The sequence below is a fragment of the Canis aureus genome, chromosome 2 (assembly GCF_053574225.1).
Source record: "Canis aureus isolate CA01 chromosome 2, VMU_Caureus_v.1.0, whole genome shotgun sequence".
In the NCBI taxonomy this organism is placed as follows: Eukaryota; Metazoa; Chordata; class Mammalia; order Carnivora; family Canidae; genus Canis; species Canis aureus.
In genome coordinates, this window is record NC_135612.1 from 41,302,818 (window position 1) to 41,322,235 (window position 19,418).

General features: G+C 37.9%; 1 protein-coding gene across 10 annotated transcripts in view; it reads left to right on the forward strand.

The window, feature by feature from the left end:
• CERS3 (ceramide synthase 3) overlaps positions 1–19,418 on the forward strand; it is a 121,263-nt gene that overhangs the window by 43,231 nt on the left and 58,614 nt on the right. For all 10 annotated transcript variants that reach the window (XM_077869652.1, XM_077869654.1, XM_077869651.1 and 7 more), the window contains 4 exons: positions 5,419–5,536; positions 10,032–10,150; positions 16,647–16,704; positions 17,675–17,725. In XM_077869652.1, the coding sequence (XP_077725778.1) occupies positions 5,419–5,536; positions 10,032–10,150; positions 16,647–16,704; positions 17,675–17,725 (346 nt within the window). The remainder of the gene's footprint in view (positions 1–5,418; positions 5,537–10,031; positions 10,151–16,646; positions 16,705–17,674; positions 17,726–19,418) is intronic.

A 19,418-nucleotide genomic window follows, 5' to 3' on the forward strand; every position in this document is an offset into this window, starting at 1 on the left:
TCATTATATGAAATATTCAAAAAAACAAAGCCATAAAGACAGAAAATAGATTAGTGATTGCCTGGGGCAGGGGTGAGAGGGAACAGGATTAACAATAAATATGCATGGGAGATTATTTTGGGATGATGAAAATCTTCTAAAGCTGATACGTGGTGATGACTGTAAAACTTGGTAATTTTACTTAAAAAATAACTAAATAGTATACTTGGAAAAGGTGAATTATATGATATGCAAAAATGCCTTAGTGGTTATTTTTTAAATGGAAATAAAATGAAAAGAGAGCCACAGAATGGGAGAAAATATATGCAAAACATATATCTGGGGACTTAAATTCAGAATATATAAAGAACTCTTATAATTCAAAAATAAACAAATAACTTGACTCTTAAAATGGGCAAAAACTTCAGTAGATAATTTACCAAAGATATATAAATGGCAAATAAACACGTGAAAAGGTGTCCAACATCATTAGTCATTAGCAAAATGCAAATTAAAATAACTACACCCTGGAAATTAACAAAAATGTCAGAATAAGGGCCTCCAAAAATTCTCTCTCCTAAAAGCAATCAGAAAACTAGCAAAAACTGTCAAAATCAACTTTTCAGAATTAACCAAAGGTTAGCAGCAATCCAGGGTCTGTTATTTAAGAAAAACAGCTGACTCCTGAAGAGAACAGCAGCAAGCTTTGTGGCATTTTAACTTGCCCTCTCCCTATTCTGCTCTATAAAGCTCTCTGAGAGCCTTGAAAACCCAACCACCTACAGTTTCAGTGAAAACTAGTATCCTGGCAGCCACTGAAGGGAGCAGAATAGAATATCACTATCAGAGAAATGTCATTATCTGACCTCCCTTGTGGAAACCAATACTTAAAAGACTGTCTTTATTTGACCCGAGTCAGAAAAATATTTTCCCTAAAGATGCCTATCTAAAACAAGTAGAGGCAATTGATTAACTTTGGACTTGCCTGAGGTTGTAGGTAACTATTGGGGCAAGCAATAGACCAACCAAAACACTTAAACTGAAAAACTGAAAATGAGATGTCAGAGTGGGCTTTGAAAAGCTCTGACATATTCTTGGAAATAAGAAGAACACTTGAATTTGCAGAGCTTTGGGTATACCCAGGGCTCTCCATGTGCCCAGAAAAGATCTGAGAAAGCCCTTAGCTCTCTTTTCTGGATGATCTTAAGGATCTGTGAAAAGAGGAAGTGAAGTCTAAGGCAAACTTGACAACTGCCTAGCTGAGTGTTGAAGCTGAGTGTTGAAAGTTATTCAGGCAAATAAGTAAATGTCTGTCTAGTCATTAAGTGACACTTAAGCTAATCCAATAGAGACTCCAGTGCCCAAACATAACAAAGAATACAGACCTCATAGATGAGTTCAAATAAAGGATGAAACAAACAAATGGACAATGATAAACTACAAAACCAACAAACTCTGAGAGGGATAATCTGACTTCCAGAGTTGCCACATTATATTATTTAACATGTCTAATTTTCAACAGAATTATAAATCAGGTAAAGAAATAATAAAGTATGGTCCATACAAGGAAAAAGTAGTTCCTTTTCTGTAAGGAAAATGTCCCTTACGAAACCTAGATGTTGGACTTAGTAGACAAAGACTTTATTATTTTTTAATTAATTATTATTATTATTATTTTTTAGGGAGAGAGTATGTGTGAACAGGGGAGAGGCGGAGGGAGAGGGAAAAGAGATAATCACAAGCAGGATCCATGTGGGGCGCTATCTCTCAAGCCTGAGATCATGACCCAAGCCAAAATCAAGAGTCAGACACTTAACTGACTGAGCCACCCAGGGTCCCCTAAGTAAAGACTTTAAATCAGCTATTTTAAATGTGTTCAAAGAACTAGAGAAAAATATGCTTAAGAACTAAAGGAAAGAATGGAACAATACCTCACCAAATCAAGACTATTAATAAGGAGATAATAATTAGAAATTATAAAAGAAACCAAAGAGAAATTTTGGAGTTGAAAAGTGTGAATTTTTCTAGTGAAAAATTCACTAGAGGAGCCCAACAGCATATTTGAGCAAGTAAAAGAGGGGGAATCTGATGAAGAGCCATCTGATGAAGAGGGGGAAAAAAAAAGAAAGAAAATGAAAAGCCTGAGACATCTCTGTGGGATAGCATGAAGCATAACAACATGTGCATAATGGGAGTTCCAGAAGGGGAGAAAATGTATAGGACAGAAAATATTTGAAGAAATATATGGCTTAAAAAGCCCCCAAATTTGATGATGAACATTAATCTACACATGCAAGAAGCTAAACAAATTCTAAGTAGGGTAAATTTAGAGATCCATACCTAGATGCATCACAAACAAACCATCCAAGGACAGAGACAATAAATCTTAAAAGCTAAAGAGGAGCATCTATCATATACAAGAGTTGATTTCTTATAAGCAGCCATAGAGGCCAAAGACAATGGGAAGACATAAAAAAGTGCTGAAAGAAAAAAACTGTCAACTGAGTAAAACTATCTTTCAAAATGAAAGAGAAATTAAGACATTTCCTGATAAACAGAAACTGGAAGAATTTGTTGCCTCCAGGATGCCTGGGTGGCTCAGAGGTTGAGCATCTGCCTTCAGCTCAGGTTGTGATCCCAGAGTCCTGGGATCGAGTCCTGCCTTGGGCTCCCCATAGGGAGTCTACTTCTCCCTCTACCTGTGCCTCTGTCTCTCTCTGTCTCTCATGAATAAATAAATAAAATCTTTAAAGAAAAAAGAATTTCTTGCCTCTAGAGCCACCCTACAAAATATATCAAAGGAAATCCTTCAGACTGAAATTAGAGGACATAACACAGTAACTTGAATGTGTATGAAGAAATAAAAAGCACTACCAGTGAAGTCACCTACAAAAGAAATACAAAGAAAGTATACATGTAGTTTTTGTCTGTAACACATTTTTTCCTATCTGATTTAAAAGACAACTACATCAAACAGTTATCATAAATCTTGTGTTGATGAGAACACAATTTATAAATATATGATTTGTATAATAATAACAGCACAGAAAGGGGACATAATGAAGTTTTTGTATATTGCTGAAATTATTTTGGTATTAATCTGAACTAGAATGTTATAAATGAAGATGTTAATTGTAATCCCCAGATTAACCACTAAGAAAATAATTTTAAAAGAATATTTTGGGGTGCCTTAGTGGCTCAGTCAGTTGAGCATCCAACTCTTGATTTTGGCTCAGGTAATGATCTCAGAGTCGTGAGATCAAGCCTCGAGTCAGGCTCCACACTCAGTGGGAAATCTGCTTGAGATTCTCTTTCTTCCTCTCCATCTGCCCCTCCTCCCACTTGCACTCTCTGTCTCTCTATAATAAATAAATAAATATTTAAAAAAATAAAAGAAGAATACTTTAAGAAAGGGAATTTTAAAAGTACACTGGAAAAAACCCATTGAACACAAAAAATATAACTTAAGGAAGAATAGAGAAATAACAGTGACAAGATATATAGAAAACAAATAACAAAATCCCAAACATAAATCCCGTTTTATCAGTAATTAAATCTAATTTGCATTAATGTAAGTAGATTAAATACTCCAACTAAAAAGCATAGACAGGAGACATGGATAGAAATATATGATCTGGGATGCCAGGGTGGCTTAGTCAGTTAAGCATCTGACTCTTGACTTTGGCTCAGATCAAGATCTCAAGGTTGTGAGATCAAGCCCCATGTCAGTCTCCATGCTTAGCAGAGTCTTCTTGTCCCTCTCCCTCTGCTCCTCCCCATGCTCTCTCTCTCTCTTAAATAAATAAATTATATATATGTGTGTGTGTGTGTGTGTGTGTTAAAGAAATACATGATCCAACTATATGCTTTCTTTTTCTTTTTTTCAACTATATGCTTTCTATATGAAATACACTTGAGGTTCAAGGACATAAATACGTTGAAAGTAAAAGTATAGAAAAATATGTACCATGCAAACAGTAACCAACAGAGAGCCTGGAGTGGCTATACTAATATCAGACAATTTAGACTTTCATAAACTTTTAAACTGTTACTGGAGATGAGAACATTTTATAATAATAAAAGGATAAATATATTGAGATGATTTAATAATTCTAAGCATATATGTACCTAACAACAAAGCTCCGAAATGGATGAAGCAAAAGCTAATAGAATTGAAGAGAGAAATAGACAACAAATAGTTGCAGATGTGAATATCTCACTTTTAATAATGGATAGAGTTAGGAGGGAGATTAATAAGGAAATAGAAGACTTGATCAGCACTGTAAACCAAGTAGACCTAACAGACATCTGTAGAACATGGCACCGAATAACAACAGAAGACACATTCTTCCCATATGCACAGGAACGTTCTCCAGGATAGACCATATGTTAGGCTGTAAAACAAGTCTCAATGAGCATAAAGAAATGGAAATCACACCAAGTGTGTTTTCCAATCATAATGAAATGAAATTAGAAGTCAGTAACAGATGGAAATTAGGAAATTAGCAGATATGTGGCAATTGAACAGCATACTTCTAAATAACCAATGGGTTAGAGGAGGAATCATGATAAATTAGAAAATACTTTGAGATGAATCACGAAGAATGCACAATATCAAAACTTATAAGATGCAGCAAAATAGTGCTCAGAAGAAAATTTATAGATGCAAAAACCTATATTAAAAAAGAAGGACCTCAAATCAATAAATCTCTACCTGAAGAAACTAGAAAAAAGAGCAAACTAAACTTATAGCAAGTAGAAGTTCGGAAAGAATAAAGATTAGAGTGAAAAATCAATGAAAACCCATGCAACCAGGGGAATTGCTGAGATTAAAAGGACTGGTAATACCAAGTGTCGGTGGGGGATATGAAGCAACTGGAACTCTGGCACATTACTGACAGGAGTGCAAAGTGCTGCTACCACCTGGAAAAACAGTTCGCCAGTTTCTTATAAAGTTAAATATGTACTTGTCACACCACCCATCAATCCCACTCCTAGATATTTATCCAAGAGTCATGACATTTTTTTCAATAAGTTAGAATTTCAAATAGGAATATAGTAGTAATTCTTTAAGATAATATCACAAAGTAAAACTTTCAATAACAAAATTATTCATTTTAATCTGTAGGAGACTTAAAACTCTAGTTGGAATGGTTTATTCCAATTCCTGAATCTCAAATATAAATGTATTTGGATTTACCTAAAGTGGATTTTAGAATGGTGCAAGTATTTTATTTTTTTTAAGTTATTTCTTGCCTAAAGAGTCTCAAAATTTGCTTTTCTTGAACTTCTTTGCAAGGCAGACTTGGCTGTAGGTCGCCCAAGGACAATATGACCCCGTGGCTGATTCTTCATTTGGAATCTAAAATTATGGCTTGAGTTTTCTGGTGTCATTGTGGGTTCATTCTTAGATTTTGGACTTTCTTTCATATTTTGTAGACTTATTGCTACGCCTCTAGCAAAAACATTTGGCATTAAAGAGGAAATTCGAAAGAAGATTACACCAAATACTGTCTTAGAGACTTTTTTCAAACATTCCACAAGACAACCATCTCACGTAAGTGCAAGTTCTTTGGTTTCGGATTTTAAAAAGAAAAAAAAAAAAAAAACTCCTTTCTTAATGTTCCAGTCACCAGTGTGTTACCTCATCTGTACAAGATATCTGTTCTAGTTGAGCATCAAATGATTTGACTCATTTGGATTTTTTTCCCTCTATTGACAGGTTTTTCCCTCTATTGACAGCATTCCAAGCATAGTATAAAATGACACAGAAACATTATAAGATAACCAGTATTCACAGTTGAACTATTGTGTTTAACTAGAGTGTTTAACACTAATAATCAATGCCATAATTTGGGTATAAAGATCAAAATTACATTTTTGGATAATAGTGTATATACAAAGTATCCTAATCACAAAAGACCACTGTTAAGGCAGAGTAGCCCATATCTGACACTTCTGATGATTGTGGCACCATCGATATATATTACACACAATAAGAAAGTGTTCATTGGAGTGTCTGTCATGAGTAGGACACTTTTTTTTTAAATTTATTTATGATAGTCACAGAGAGAGAGAGAGAGAGGCAGAGACACAGGCAGAGGGAGAAGCAGGCTCCATGCACCGGGAGCCGGATGTGGGATTCGATCCCAGGTCTCCAGGATCGCGCCCTGGGCCAAAGGCAGGCGCCAAACCACTGCGCCACCAGGGATCCCAGTAGGACACTTTTTTAAATCCAGAGCCTCCACACGTTTAGAAATGTGCTGTGCTCCTGCTCACTCCCCAGGAAAGTCAGAATTTTTTTCACAATACAAGATGCAGTTCATGAAATGTTGTAGTGCACCCAAAAAAGGTCTCAATCTAATAGTTGTAGAAAAGGTAGCGAGGCAGGTCCAGTTTCATTTCCACCACAGTTAAAAATGAGAGATGAAATAAAAACTGACCCCAAAGTGGCACACCCCCTATGATGAATACAGACTGTGATCACTGATAATTTTAAAAGTCAAGAGTATATCCTAGCACAGTTTAGGATAGATAGATTTTTTTAAAGGGTGCTAAACTTTATTTGCTGAATTTGGTTCCCTTTTTTATAGGACTGTTTCTTTTTTTTTTTTTTTAAGATTTTATTTATTGACTGATGAGAGACACAAAGAGAAAGAGGCAGAGACAGGCAGAGGGAAAAGCAGGCTCCCTGTGGGAAGCCTGATGCGGGACTCAATCCTAGGACCCCAGGATCCTTCCCTGAGCCGAAGACAGACGCTCAACCACTGAGCCACCCAGGTGACCTGATAGGACTGTTTCTATTATTTGTCTGGTGGGCTCCCTGCCCAAAGGAGGCATATGCAAGTCTGACCACATAGTATGAGGGATCATGTCCAGAATTGTTTGCAGCTAGCCAGCACTGTCTGTAACTTGCTCTACCCTTAGCTTCTGTACTGGACTTCTTCTTTTTTCCTGAAATGAGGACAGCCTAACAAGCTATTTTCACATGTTCTTTATTTCCACGTGCTCTGACTGCAGTTGTTCATTTCAGTACTACTGCTACCACTGGTGATAATAATGCCCAAGCATCATTTCACATTTTTCAAAAGGGCAACTATTTAGCTATGCTTGTGAAAAATTTGGGCTCTTTCAGGGAGTCCTTATTATTTTTCTCTCTTTCTGAGAATAACTCAGATGGATAATTCCTTGTATAAAACATAAAGAATAGTGCTATGCTATCAATTACTTGATATGTTTGCTATAGCAAAAACTTTAGCAAAAGGTCAGCTTTTTAGGAAATTTAAAATTAGAAAATTTGTTCTTTATCAAGTTTCCCTGCTCTAGAGAGAAAAGAGCCATGTGACAGTTAAAGTAGTACTAACATAACATCTTGCACAATTTTATGTGCATTGTAGGTGTTCAATAAACGCTTGTTTTATGTATCAAGAAGGAATTATTTCCAGAAACTTGAGTTTGCACGAGAATTTCTGTCCCAAGGATATTGTAGTGTATGTAGCCAGTATTGTCAAGACTGACTTTCAACCAGATTCATCTGTGCTCCAAAACAGAAAATAAATTGCTTCAAATCATGTTCGAGTGCTATTCCTAGACACAAGTATTAAGCAGATATCTATAGAAGTGATGGAATAATAAAATTGAATTACTTCCCACAAGGGAGTATGATGAGCTGTGTGGATTAGTGAATCCAGACCTCCAGAGTTGTCTAGTACAAGGTCCTCGCTGCGTGAACACAGAGCTTGGACGCAAGGGCGAAGTGAATACTGTGTTCACCTCCAGACGTACTCCTGCTCCTCCATTCTGTGCATACTTCTGGAAAGGGATTTTAACAGTGCAAATGCCCTGTCACCCCCAAGATAAATCCCAGACAGAGCCCCCCCACCTTGATGTGAGCCTAGCCATAACTTTCCTCCCCTCCTCTTCATATATTTCTACCCTGCCAGACTTCTGTTCCTCTGCTGTTCCTTGCTCACCCATGCTCTCATCTCCAGATGACCTCACGCGCCAGTCCCTCTGCCAGGGTGCTTCCCTTCTCTATTCCCTCCTTCTCAAGGTGTTTTTTTCAGGGTCCAGCACATGCGTTACTTCCAGGAGGTGCCTACACAGAATTAGGTCCCATGGTATCCTAATCTTACCCTCTCTTAGCATTCATAGTGTCTTATTAGAATTCTTTGTTTTATTTTCTTACTTCCTCACCAGACACACTTCACCCTGTGAAGGGGCAGCCCATATCAGTGTTATTCATTTAGATCCTCAATGACTTAGCACAATGCTTGCAAGAAGTAGGCACCAATAAATGATTGCCAGGGGATCCCTGGGTGGCGCAGTGGTTTAGCGTCTGCCTTTGGCCCAGGGCGCGATCCTGGAGACCCAGGATCGAATCCCACATCGGGCTCCCGGTGCATGGAGCCTGCTTCTCCCTCTGCCTATGTCTCTGCCTCTCTCTCTCTCTCTCTCTCTCTCTCTGTGTGTGACTATCATAAATAAATAAAAATTAAAAAAAAATAAATGATTGCCAGTTCAGTCTCCAGAAGAGCACAGAAACAAAACAACAGCAGGAAAACACTTGGCCTGTAAAAGCATAGGTATTAGGGCAGTTTACAGGGAAACAGAGTATAATATTGGCTATATCCTGTTTTTGTTTTGTTTTGCTTTCCTTCTTGCAGATCAAGTAACAGGTAGCAATTTAGCAGGTATATAGAAACTGCAATTAGTCCTTGTCCAGTCATCAGTGTGAGATCTTCTTTATGGATTTTATCTACTGTCAACCTTGTGCACCTGAACAATTATGTGTGCCTGAACTATACACAATAACACAATAGAAACTGGATGACTGCTCCCAGGCTTTGGGTGTCCAGCCATCAGGCAGGCTTTGTTCAGCCCTTGGTATGTTGGTCCATGATTGGTTTAAATTTATTTTGAAGCATTAGTAAACATTTAAAAATGCTAGTGATTTCATGTCAAAATTCTTGATGTACACTTTCAGTCTGGGAGCCATCAGCCAGAGCTGGCTCACAGCTAGCTATACCTTTGGAGTAGGGCAGGTGCTTTGCTGTTTTCTTCTGGTCTCCTCAACACTGAAACTGAAGGTCAGTTTGATGCAACTGTATTTTTCTAGTAAAGAGGAAATGAAAGTATGTCTTGAACTTGTGTTGGAAAATGAAAGACCAAGAGGGCAGATATTTCCAAAAAATTACAGAGCTTATTTCTTTGTGTCAGTTGAAAACACTGCAGGTTTAGCATATAAAACCTGCCAGTGCAAAAGAATATGACTTAAAATCCCACTGTGAACCAGACCTGATCCACTCAATCATGTGTGTTTTTTAGTCTGGCCCTAGGAGAACTTCCAGAATTTATGACCTTTGAGCTAATCCATATTATTTCCAAATTTAAAAATGAGTTCTGCTTCCCAAAGAGAAGCAATCATCATTAGTATATTCTATTATCTTTATGTTTTTATGATTAGAATTATTTTGGATTAGTTTGAAATAAGCTCTACATCTGATGATACGTGAAAGGGATGGCCAACACCTGTTTGAGTTTTTCCTGTCTTATCTTTTGGAGCCATCACAAAGATTGTGTGAAAGAACAGAAAGTGCGCTAGCCTAAGTTCTTGTCTTCACTTTATTAATTTTAGGTCTTGGACAACTTACTAAAACTCTTGGTGTCCCAGTTTCCTCATAGGAAAAATGAGGAAGTTGGATCTGATCAACATCTTCAACTGTACTATTCTACCTGGCACCTAGGAAGCCTAGATAAAACTTCGCTGAATGAGTGAGCTCACGTCTGCAGCTAGAGTGTATGGGTTGCTGCCAAATTATAGAGTATTGATATTTCTTAGTAACTTAGAGTTACTGGGAATTTTTTTTTTGGTGTGTATATCTATGTGTGTGATTACATAAGCAAAAGAGGTAAATTCCCTGGCTCAAGCTCTAACATAGAATGTCTCTCCTCTCCAATGCACAAGCTCTTATAACCCAATCACATTTTCTTGACTACCTGCCAATCTGACTGCTCTTTATCACCCTTTCATTCGTTTTATCCCTTTTCAGACTGATATTTATGGACTGGCAAAGAAGTGTAACTTGACAGAGCGCCAGGTAGAACGATGGTTCCGGAGTCGACGGAATCAAGAGAAGCCTTGCAGGATGAAGAAATTCCAGGAAGCTTGGTAAGAAGGACAGTAAGAACTTTTGAAATGCTGCAGTTTTATATGGAGCAGAATGGTCATCTCAGAAAGAACCCTGAAAGTGGAGCCAAAGAAGGGTTGGAACCCAGCTTTGTCACTTTTAGGCTAGTCACCCATCTACTTTCTCTACTTCAGTTTCCTTCATATGAAATGAGGCAAAGTATGAACTCTCTAAGATGAATAGGAGATCTCATGTACTTATCTTGAAGTCCAGGAAAAAAATACAAATGTCTTAACTGGTGTTTATTTTTTGAGCGTAGAGGTTGGCCCTAAATCATAAGACTTGATCAACTGTTTCCAATTACATTCCAATTATTATCTCACATTATAAGAGCAGAGAATAAGAAGGTGTCTGTTCTGTCCCTCTTGACTCAGTCCCCCTTCCACTCCCCATCCCTTGCCTGTGGACTACACCACCGGTTCCTCTGGGTTTCCTGGTTGGTTTGACTTAGCAGGGGTGTCAGTACCTGCTAGGGCAGCAAGCAGGATTTTTGCCAGAGCTGGCTACTTTGAATACACTCTGAGGGCAGTGAGGCTGCATTGCACTTAATTTTGGTATCATTTGAGCTCTGTGGGGTTTTTTCCCCCTCCTGTAGAATTTTGTTGTACTTTGGGTCACTCCTGGGTGGCAGAAATTGACACTTGTGTGAAAAAGGTGGATTAGGTCATCACTCTTACTTTTTTTCTTCTTTACATCCAGACAAGTGCCCGCTCATTGGGTTGTGTTTGATGCCACATCATACACACAATAGCATCCCTTCTTTCTGCCTGTTTCTTATGGTCCTCACATTGCCTGGTGACTTTCACCAGATATTTTTTGTTTTGATGGTGAAGTGAATAGAGAGCTGATATAAGACTCTCAAATAAATAGAGTATGAGGCTTAGCTTTAATGGCTTCCTTCAGTTTACCTGTACATTCGTGAGTACTGGGATCCTGTGATGCTCATGATGTTTAGGGCACAGACCCAAGTCTTCAAGGTATCTTGAAACAATCATTTCTCATCACAGGCTTCCATTAGAAGCTCAGAATGAATGGCTTGGTTTGTTTTCTAATTGGCTTCTTTCTGAGTTTTAGCTCTTGAGAGATTGGTTAATATTGTTGTCACTAATGTCAGCTTGGCATGAGTGAATCTCTTTAAACCGTCACCACAAAACACTATAAAGTGGCACTGGTCTTATAATACATTCTCTGGTTCTCCTTCTATCATTCATTTATTTTTTTCTAGCAAATTATTCTTATCTTAAGTAAAGTCCCCAGGCAGAGAATAATTCTCTACTTTTGAGCTGGATCATGCTCCCATGAAAGTCTCTGGTAATTTCTTATACATTATAGTGCCTTACAGCTTATAAATAATGTTTGATCCTCCTACCAGTGCTTTGAGATAGTCAAGGAAGGCAGAGCTAGCCCTGTGTAAGAAATGAAAAACTATTCAACTTACACAGCGCTACATGTCAATTAAATCTCAGTGAAACTGAAGGGAAAAGAATGAAATGAGAAACTACAGGTCAGTCTTCTTAAAGGAACTTGTTCAAGGTCACCTAGCTGTTGGCAGAGCTGTTGGATTCATGTCCCCTGACTCTTTTTCTGTTTCTCTTTCTGCTCCATGGTACTGACCCTTGACACCTAATCCTTACCTCTTAGCAAGCAGAAATCCCCTACATCAATTAACTGTTTGGGTCAACAAGGCCTACCATTTGAGAATCTGGCTGTCAGTGAGTCCACTGACAGTCAGCTTCAGAATTCAGGCCAGGGAAGGGAACTTCAAGTTGCCAACCATCAATCAGTCAAGCAATGCAGGAGGTTATGTTAACTATCTTCTCTGTACATGGCACTATCCTACATTGGGTAGAGTTCTAGATTTTAAGAAGGAAGTAAAAGTGGAAGGCCTGGTCGCTACCCTCAAACAGCTAATCAGGGAGACAAGACTGGAAACCACAACATCCATCCAGTGATTCCACCCAATGACACATGAGGCTGCACATCTGTAGTCCATAGTCATGTATCGATGCATTGTGAGCATTCAGAGGAGATAGCATCAGTAGGACTGGGTACGTTAGAGAAAGGCTTTTTAGAGGAAGTCAGACCTAGAGGTGGGAGTGGGAACATGGACCTTGGGGAATGGGTTGGGATTTCCATGAGAAAATAAATCAGGATTTTAGGGTAGCATGTTTCAAGTAAGGCAAAGACACAAAGCAGGAAATCATACAGTGTATTCAGGAAATAGGAGGAGGCCAACAAATAAAATGTCAGCTTTACCTTCTTCTTTAGAGATATCACAAATTTCCTCAAAGTCAGAACACCATTAAGTTATTGCAGACTAAATAAATAGACTAAAGCAAAACACCAAGTTATTTAATTGTATAGGGACGGCACTTTTTTCTCCAGCAATGAGATGTGCCTTGGGAATCCTAGTAAGATACCTATCCCCAGGCATTTGGGAAATTTCAGCAAACTTATTTCCCAATACTGAGCTTCTACAGATTACTCTCCAACAAGCAGAAACTCCTCTATGGTGTAAGGAGAAACACCTTAAGTTTACTGCATTTTTTTCGTGGTTACTTCCTTTTTTAAAATTGAAATACAGTTGACATATAATATTAGACTAGTTTCAGCTGTACAACATAGTGATTTGACATTTATATACATTCCAAAGTGATCACAACAACAAATCTAACAACTATCTGCCACCATATAAAGTTGTTACAATATTATTAACTATATTCCCTGTACTGTACACTGCATCCCCAAGTTTTGTTTTGTTTTTTAAAGATTTTATTTATTTATTCACGAGGGACACACACACACACACAGAGAGGCAGAGACATAGGCAGCAGAAGAAGTAGGCTCCCTGCGGGGAATCCATTGTGGGACTCAATCCCAGGACCCCAGGATCATGACCTGAGCTGAAGGCAAATGCTCAACCACTGAGCCACCCAGGCTTCCCACATCCCCAAGTTTTATACACTTAATAACTGGTAGTTTGCACCTTTGAATCTCCTTTCCTTGTTTTGCCATTCCCTTACCTTCTGCTCTCTGGCACCAGATTGTTCTCTGTATCTGTGAGTCTGTTTCTATTTTATTTTATTTCTTCATTTGCTTTCTTTTTTAGATCCTACATGTAAGTGAAATCATATGGTATTTGTCTTTCTCTGTTTGATTTATTTCACTTAGCACAATACCCTCTAGCTCTATCCATGTTGTCACAAATGGCAAGATTTCATTCTTTTTTATAGCCAACTTGTATTCCATTGCGTGTGAGTGTGTGTGTGTGTGTGTGTGTACACACATATATATACTGCAGCTTCTTTATTCATCTGTCAATTGGCACTAGGTTGCTTCCAAATCTTGGCTGTTGTACTTAGTTACTTTTTAAAATGATGACCCCTGTTCCATAGAATGCAGGATTTTAATCCACAGTGCTTCCTTTATTTTTAAAGTAAACTTCATATTAGCTGACCACTTTTCTTTTTAAAATAAGCATTTCCATTTATCAGCAAGAAGTTTATTATGAAAATCCTAGGTAATTTCCAAGTACCCAATGTAGATCATTGGGGAGCTCCCCCAGCCCTGGGGGGGGGGAGAGCGCTCCTCTGGCTGGATGTCTGCCATCTTGCCTTAGCTGACCCTGAGGCTGGTCCCTGCCTGCTCCATTGGGCCTTGCCCCCTCTTAAGCCCCATCACCAGCCTTGTAAACTTCTGCCTCCATCGCCCAAATTTATTTTGCCCATTCCCCCGCTGATTGCACTTGCCATCCGGGCCTAACCAATTAATTTCTGGATTTTTCTTTTTTCCAAGATATTTTTTTCCCCTTACAATGATGTTTATTTCAGATTTTCCTGGGAAAAAAAGGGGGAGTTTTATTACCTTTTTCATTTGAAACATGTAAAACAGCATCGGCAAATATTTTATTATTCATTTTATAATTAGTGAAGTGCAGCAGTTCTTAAACTTTTTGGTTTTAGAACCCTTTTGTCCTCTTAAAAACTATGGAAGACCCCAAAGAGCATTTGCTTATGTGTGTTATGCCTACTAATATTAGAAATGAAGGTTGAGACATTCATAAAACATAAGACTACCCAAGCACACATTGTATCAGCTCTCAGAGCAATGATAGTGTCTCCTGTCACGGAGCCTCTGGAAATCACTGTTTGCTTGTGAGGGGATGAGTGAAAATGACAATAACAAGGTAGTCATATTATGAAAATATTTTCATGCCAAGAATCTCTGGCACACACTTTGAGAATCCCTAGGATAGTGTAATGAAACCTTACAGGATCAGTCCAGGAAAATGTGACACGTGGGTTTTGCACTTGCATCTGATGGCCTCTGCACAGCCTCAGGGAAGTTATGTGATCTCTCCCAACCTCTGTGTCCCTTAGTGGTAGCCACCTTATCCACCTTTCACCCATAAAGAGGGGCAAATTATAGTTCCTTGTCCACAAACTTGTTGTGAAGATAAACATGTGATAACACACATGGGCTTAGCACAGTGCCTAGCACAGAGTCAAGAAGTCAGTAAATGTTGGAGAAACAATTTGAGGTGTGCCACCTAGACTTATGGTTTCCTTTGTGGCTGGCAGGTCTGATCCTACTTTTTCTGTTTCTTGTTTGGCCACAATAAACCAGGGAGCCAAGGAAATGCTCTCTGTACTAAGAATGGGCCTTCACTGGACAGGCCAAAAAAGTAACAAATATGGACAGGTCTCAACTGGCTCATTTCATAAAATGCTCTTGGAGTATTTTTATGATTCAAATTTCTGAATACTGGAACCCTATTTTTTTTCTCTATCAAAACAAGCCATGAAGAAAGACTGTCTTAAGCCTATACACAATGATAATGTTCAGGAAGCACCACTCGATTCAAAGTCCAGAGACTTGTACTTCAGCCTCAGCTACGTTACTGCTTAGCTGTGTGAGCTGGGGAAATGGTCTTGCATTTAATGAGCCTGATTTTTCATCTACAAAATGGGCATGTGTCTGCCTTCCTCTATCTTACTTAGCTTACAGGCATGTTGAGGAAACCGCTCCAAGGCATAATTACAAGAATGAGGAACAAATAGTCTTATTATTTTTATCATTATTATTATTTTAAGATTTTGTTTATTTGAGAAAGTATGATCAGGGGGGAGAGGGAAGCAGACTCCCCACTGAGCAGAAAGCCAGACTTGGGGTTGAACTCCGGGACCCTGAGATCATGACCTGAGCTGAAGGCAGATGCTTAACCAACTGAGCCACCCAGGTGCTCCAACAAATATTATGTTGAATATTATTGTTGCTTCAGCAATCATGAAATAAAATAGCAGTAGTTTTTGAAACTTTACTTTGCAAAGTTATAAACATATGCAAAAGTAGAAAAACTGGTATGATGAACTCTGTGTGTTATGTACCCATCACATCCCCCGTACTTATTTATCTTATAACTAACTGAAAGTGTGTTCCTTTTGACTACCTTCATCCAAGTATTATAGAAGATTACTTTTGACACAAATATCAGACATTTTATGATTTATTGTAAATATTTTAGTATGTATCTCTAAGAGATAAGAACTCTATTTTAAGCAAAATTGCAAAGCCAGTATCATACCTTAAAAAAATTTTAATAACAGATACCTGGGTGGCTTAGTCAATTAAGCAAGCCAACTCTTGATTTCTGCTCAGGCCATGGTCTCAGGGTCATGAGATCAAGCCTGGTGTTGGGCTTCACACTCAGCATGGAGTCTGCTTGTCCCTCTCCCTCCTCCTTTGCACCTTCCTTCCCTCACTTGTGCCCAAGCTCTCTTTCTCTCTCTCTCTCTAAAATAAATAAATGAAATATTTTAAAAAATTTAATAATAGTAAATATTCAATAAATGTTCAGATTTCCTTGATTAACTTGTAATTTTCTTTATAGTTTGTTTGTTTGAATCAAGATCTTAATAAAACCCATGCAGTACAGTTGATTGGTATGTCTTTTAAGTCTCTTAGTCTATAGATCTTTCTCCATACATGGGAAAAAGTTTTTTTTTTTTTTCAAAATCTCCTTTTCAGAGACAAGACTAAACTGGCCACTTGAAACCTTTCACTGGGACCTAAACAGGGATAAAAGAAATGACTTGATTAATACTAACGTCAAACCACTGTCTGTTGTGTATCAGGAGCTTGGTCTATTGTGTGCTAGGCATAACATGAACAGTAGTAATAATAGCACCCGCTTATTTTGCTTGCTTCATACCAGGCACTATGATCAATACTTTTCACAAACTAGCTTCAATTCTTTTTACATTTTGAGGTAAGTTTTGTCATTCCCATTTCATAGATGAAGAAAATTAAGGCTTTCCAAGGTTAAGTGACTTCCCTACAGTTACAGCCATCTAACAAGTGGCAGACTCAGGATATCAATTTAGATTTTCCTGTGCATTCTTTCCAAACTCTGTCATACCAAATGTATTTCTCTTCAGATGTCAATCACCTTTACAAGATTTTTCTTTCTTTTGGCAGCTGGCGATTTGCATTTTACTTAATGATTACTGTTGCTGGAATTGTATTTCTTTATGATGTAAGTTGTCTCTTTGATATTCTTTGACTGGAATTTGGCTTTAATTTTAAAAATCTTTGCATGTGAATTCCTTATGAAATAATATTCTTAATAAGTTAACTAACTTCCATGCCTTCAAAATCACACTAATGCCTAAAAGAAGTCATAACTCCCCAGTCTATCTTTTGAAAACTTTGTTAAGCATTGAATTTGCAAACAAAGATTTGAAACCTAGTCTCTCCCTATTTCCTCTCACAACACCCATGTACCAACTACCCTGACTACTGACAATCCACTGAACATACCTGGTACATCCTCACTTTTGGATTTTAGCATACCTTATGCCCCCTGCCAGAAAGGTCTTCCTTTCTGCCCTTCCCACCTCTATCTCCACCTGCCAAATCCCATCCAGTCCCATGTGAAATACTATCTGTTCCATCAAGATTCCATCAAGACACCTGTTCCATCAAGAAATACCACCTGTTCCATCAAGACCCATCAAGACTCATTCATCAGTAATTTTTCCTTATGATATTACCTTTGCATTGTCTGTTTAAATAATTACTAAATGATTACCTCATTACATGATGTATAAACTTCATAGTAAGTTGTTCACAGAAATAAAAAAAGATAACCAGCTTTTAGAGATTTTGCTCAAGACTCTCTCAAGATTTCTCTTAAGATATTTTTATTGCTATAGGAAAAGTAGTCTGATTGGTTCAGGAATCATATCATTAGAAGTTTCACTTGTTTGAATAATTTCAACCATGTGTGGTCCCAGATCCACTAGAAGTCATGAGCATCACAGGCATGTTGTATGAGAACATATATAAATACCTACACAGAGAGAGAGCAGTATAGCAGGAGCAGCAGTCTTACTGTGCGTGTGTGGCCACATCAGTGACATCAGGAAGAGCTTATGTTTTCTGTTGAAACCAGCTTTTGACTCCAATAAATTCATCTTTTCTCTCTTGGCTCCTTGTTTCTTCAGAAACCTTGGGTATATGACCTCTGGGAGGTATGGAATGGCTACCCCAGACAGGTAAGTCCCCTTTGATACAGTCCTCCCTTACTTCACTGTGGGGCCTTCAAATTGTCCCCTGAGTGGGACTGAATCCTACTCTCTGTCCATATCTGTGCAGTCCTTTGGCTCTTTCTCCACCAGAGCTTATGCATCCTTATTCCCTATTAACCTACCACTTGTGTCTTTAGCACTTTAGTCTGTTTACAGTTAATGCAATTACATGTTTGAGTTTAAACCTTCTATCTTACTATTTATTTTCTATTTGTAATACCTGATGCATTTCCTTGTATTGTACTCTCTTCTTACTTTTCTGCGGGACAGTCAAGTTTTTAAAAACATATTATTCTGTGTCTTCCTTTATGTTAGCTTCTCATTTAGGCATCCTTTTGTTCTTTTAATAATTATCCTAGGGATTACAATATGTATTTTTGAACTATTGGAGTCTAATAAAAATTAATGCTCTTACTTCTTTCCATTCACTATAAAGTCATTAGAATTCTTCATAGAAATCTTCATATACTCTCCTCTTAGTTCCTTCTTCAAATATTTATTTTTTAAAAGATTTTATTTATTTATTCATGAGAGACAGAGAGAGAGAGAGAGAGAGAGTCAGAAACATAGGCAGAGGGAGAAGTAGGCTTCCCACAGAGAGCCTGATGGGGGACTTGATCCCAGGACCCTGGGGTCATAACCTGAGCCAAAGGCAGATGCTCAACTGCTGAGTCACTCAGGCATCCCCCTCCTTCAAATATTTAAAACCCTACAAATTATTGCTATTATTGTTTTGTAAATCAGTCAAATTGCCCTCTCCATCTTCTACCTTGTATTTTGCTTTTCCATGCTTCCATTTGGGATGATTATCCTTCTGGCTGAAGAAGTCCTTTGGGATTTGCTTTTCTGAAATGTTACCACTTTGCTTTCATTTTTTAAAGGATATTTTTTGTTGAGTATAGAATTCTAGGTCATCAGTGATTTTCCTTTAGCACTTTGAAAGTGGCATTCCCTTGCCTTCTGGATGCTATTGCTTTCTTTAAGAATTCAGTTGTCAGTCTTATTTTTGCTACCTTGAACAGAATATATTTTTTCTCTGATTTAAGTATCTTGTCTTTGTCTTTTAAGTTTTATTATGATATTCATAAATGTGTTTTTCTTTAAATTTATCCTAAGGGCCATAGAACTTCTTAAATCTGTGGCGTGATATCTTCAGTCAGTTTTAGAAAATTCTCAGCCATTGCTTTTGTTTCTTTCTCTCTTTCTTTTCTTCTCTTCCTGGAATTTCAATTACTAATGAAATGTGCTAATATGCTAGACATTTACACTAAGGCCCCATATGTCTCTTATGCTTTTTCTAATATCTTCCATTCTCTTGCTTCTCTGAGCTTTAGAATTATCTCCCAATTCTCCATGGATTTCTTGCATTTTTACATGTCTTTTGAAGTGAAGCACTGCCTGCCTTTTGTTCTGTACTATCTTTTTAAAGGATATTTGTATAGCAGACAACCTTGGAATATAGAAGTGTCTCCTTCTGTAGCAAAGGGTAGGCATATTACTATCTGTTATGAAAGATTCAGGTTTCCTAGATCAGAGTTTCTCTCTTGTAATACAACTCATTGAATGTGCAGATATCAGCTCACCCTTTTTGCTTACCCCTGTATGAGTAAAGATGGAAAACCTGTCCCAAATATTGATAGTCTGACAACTACTATTACTG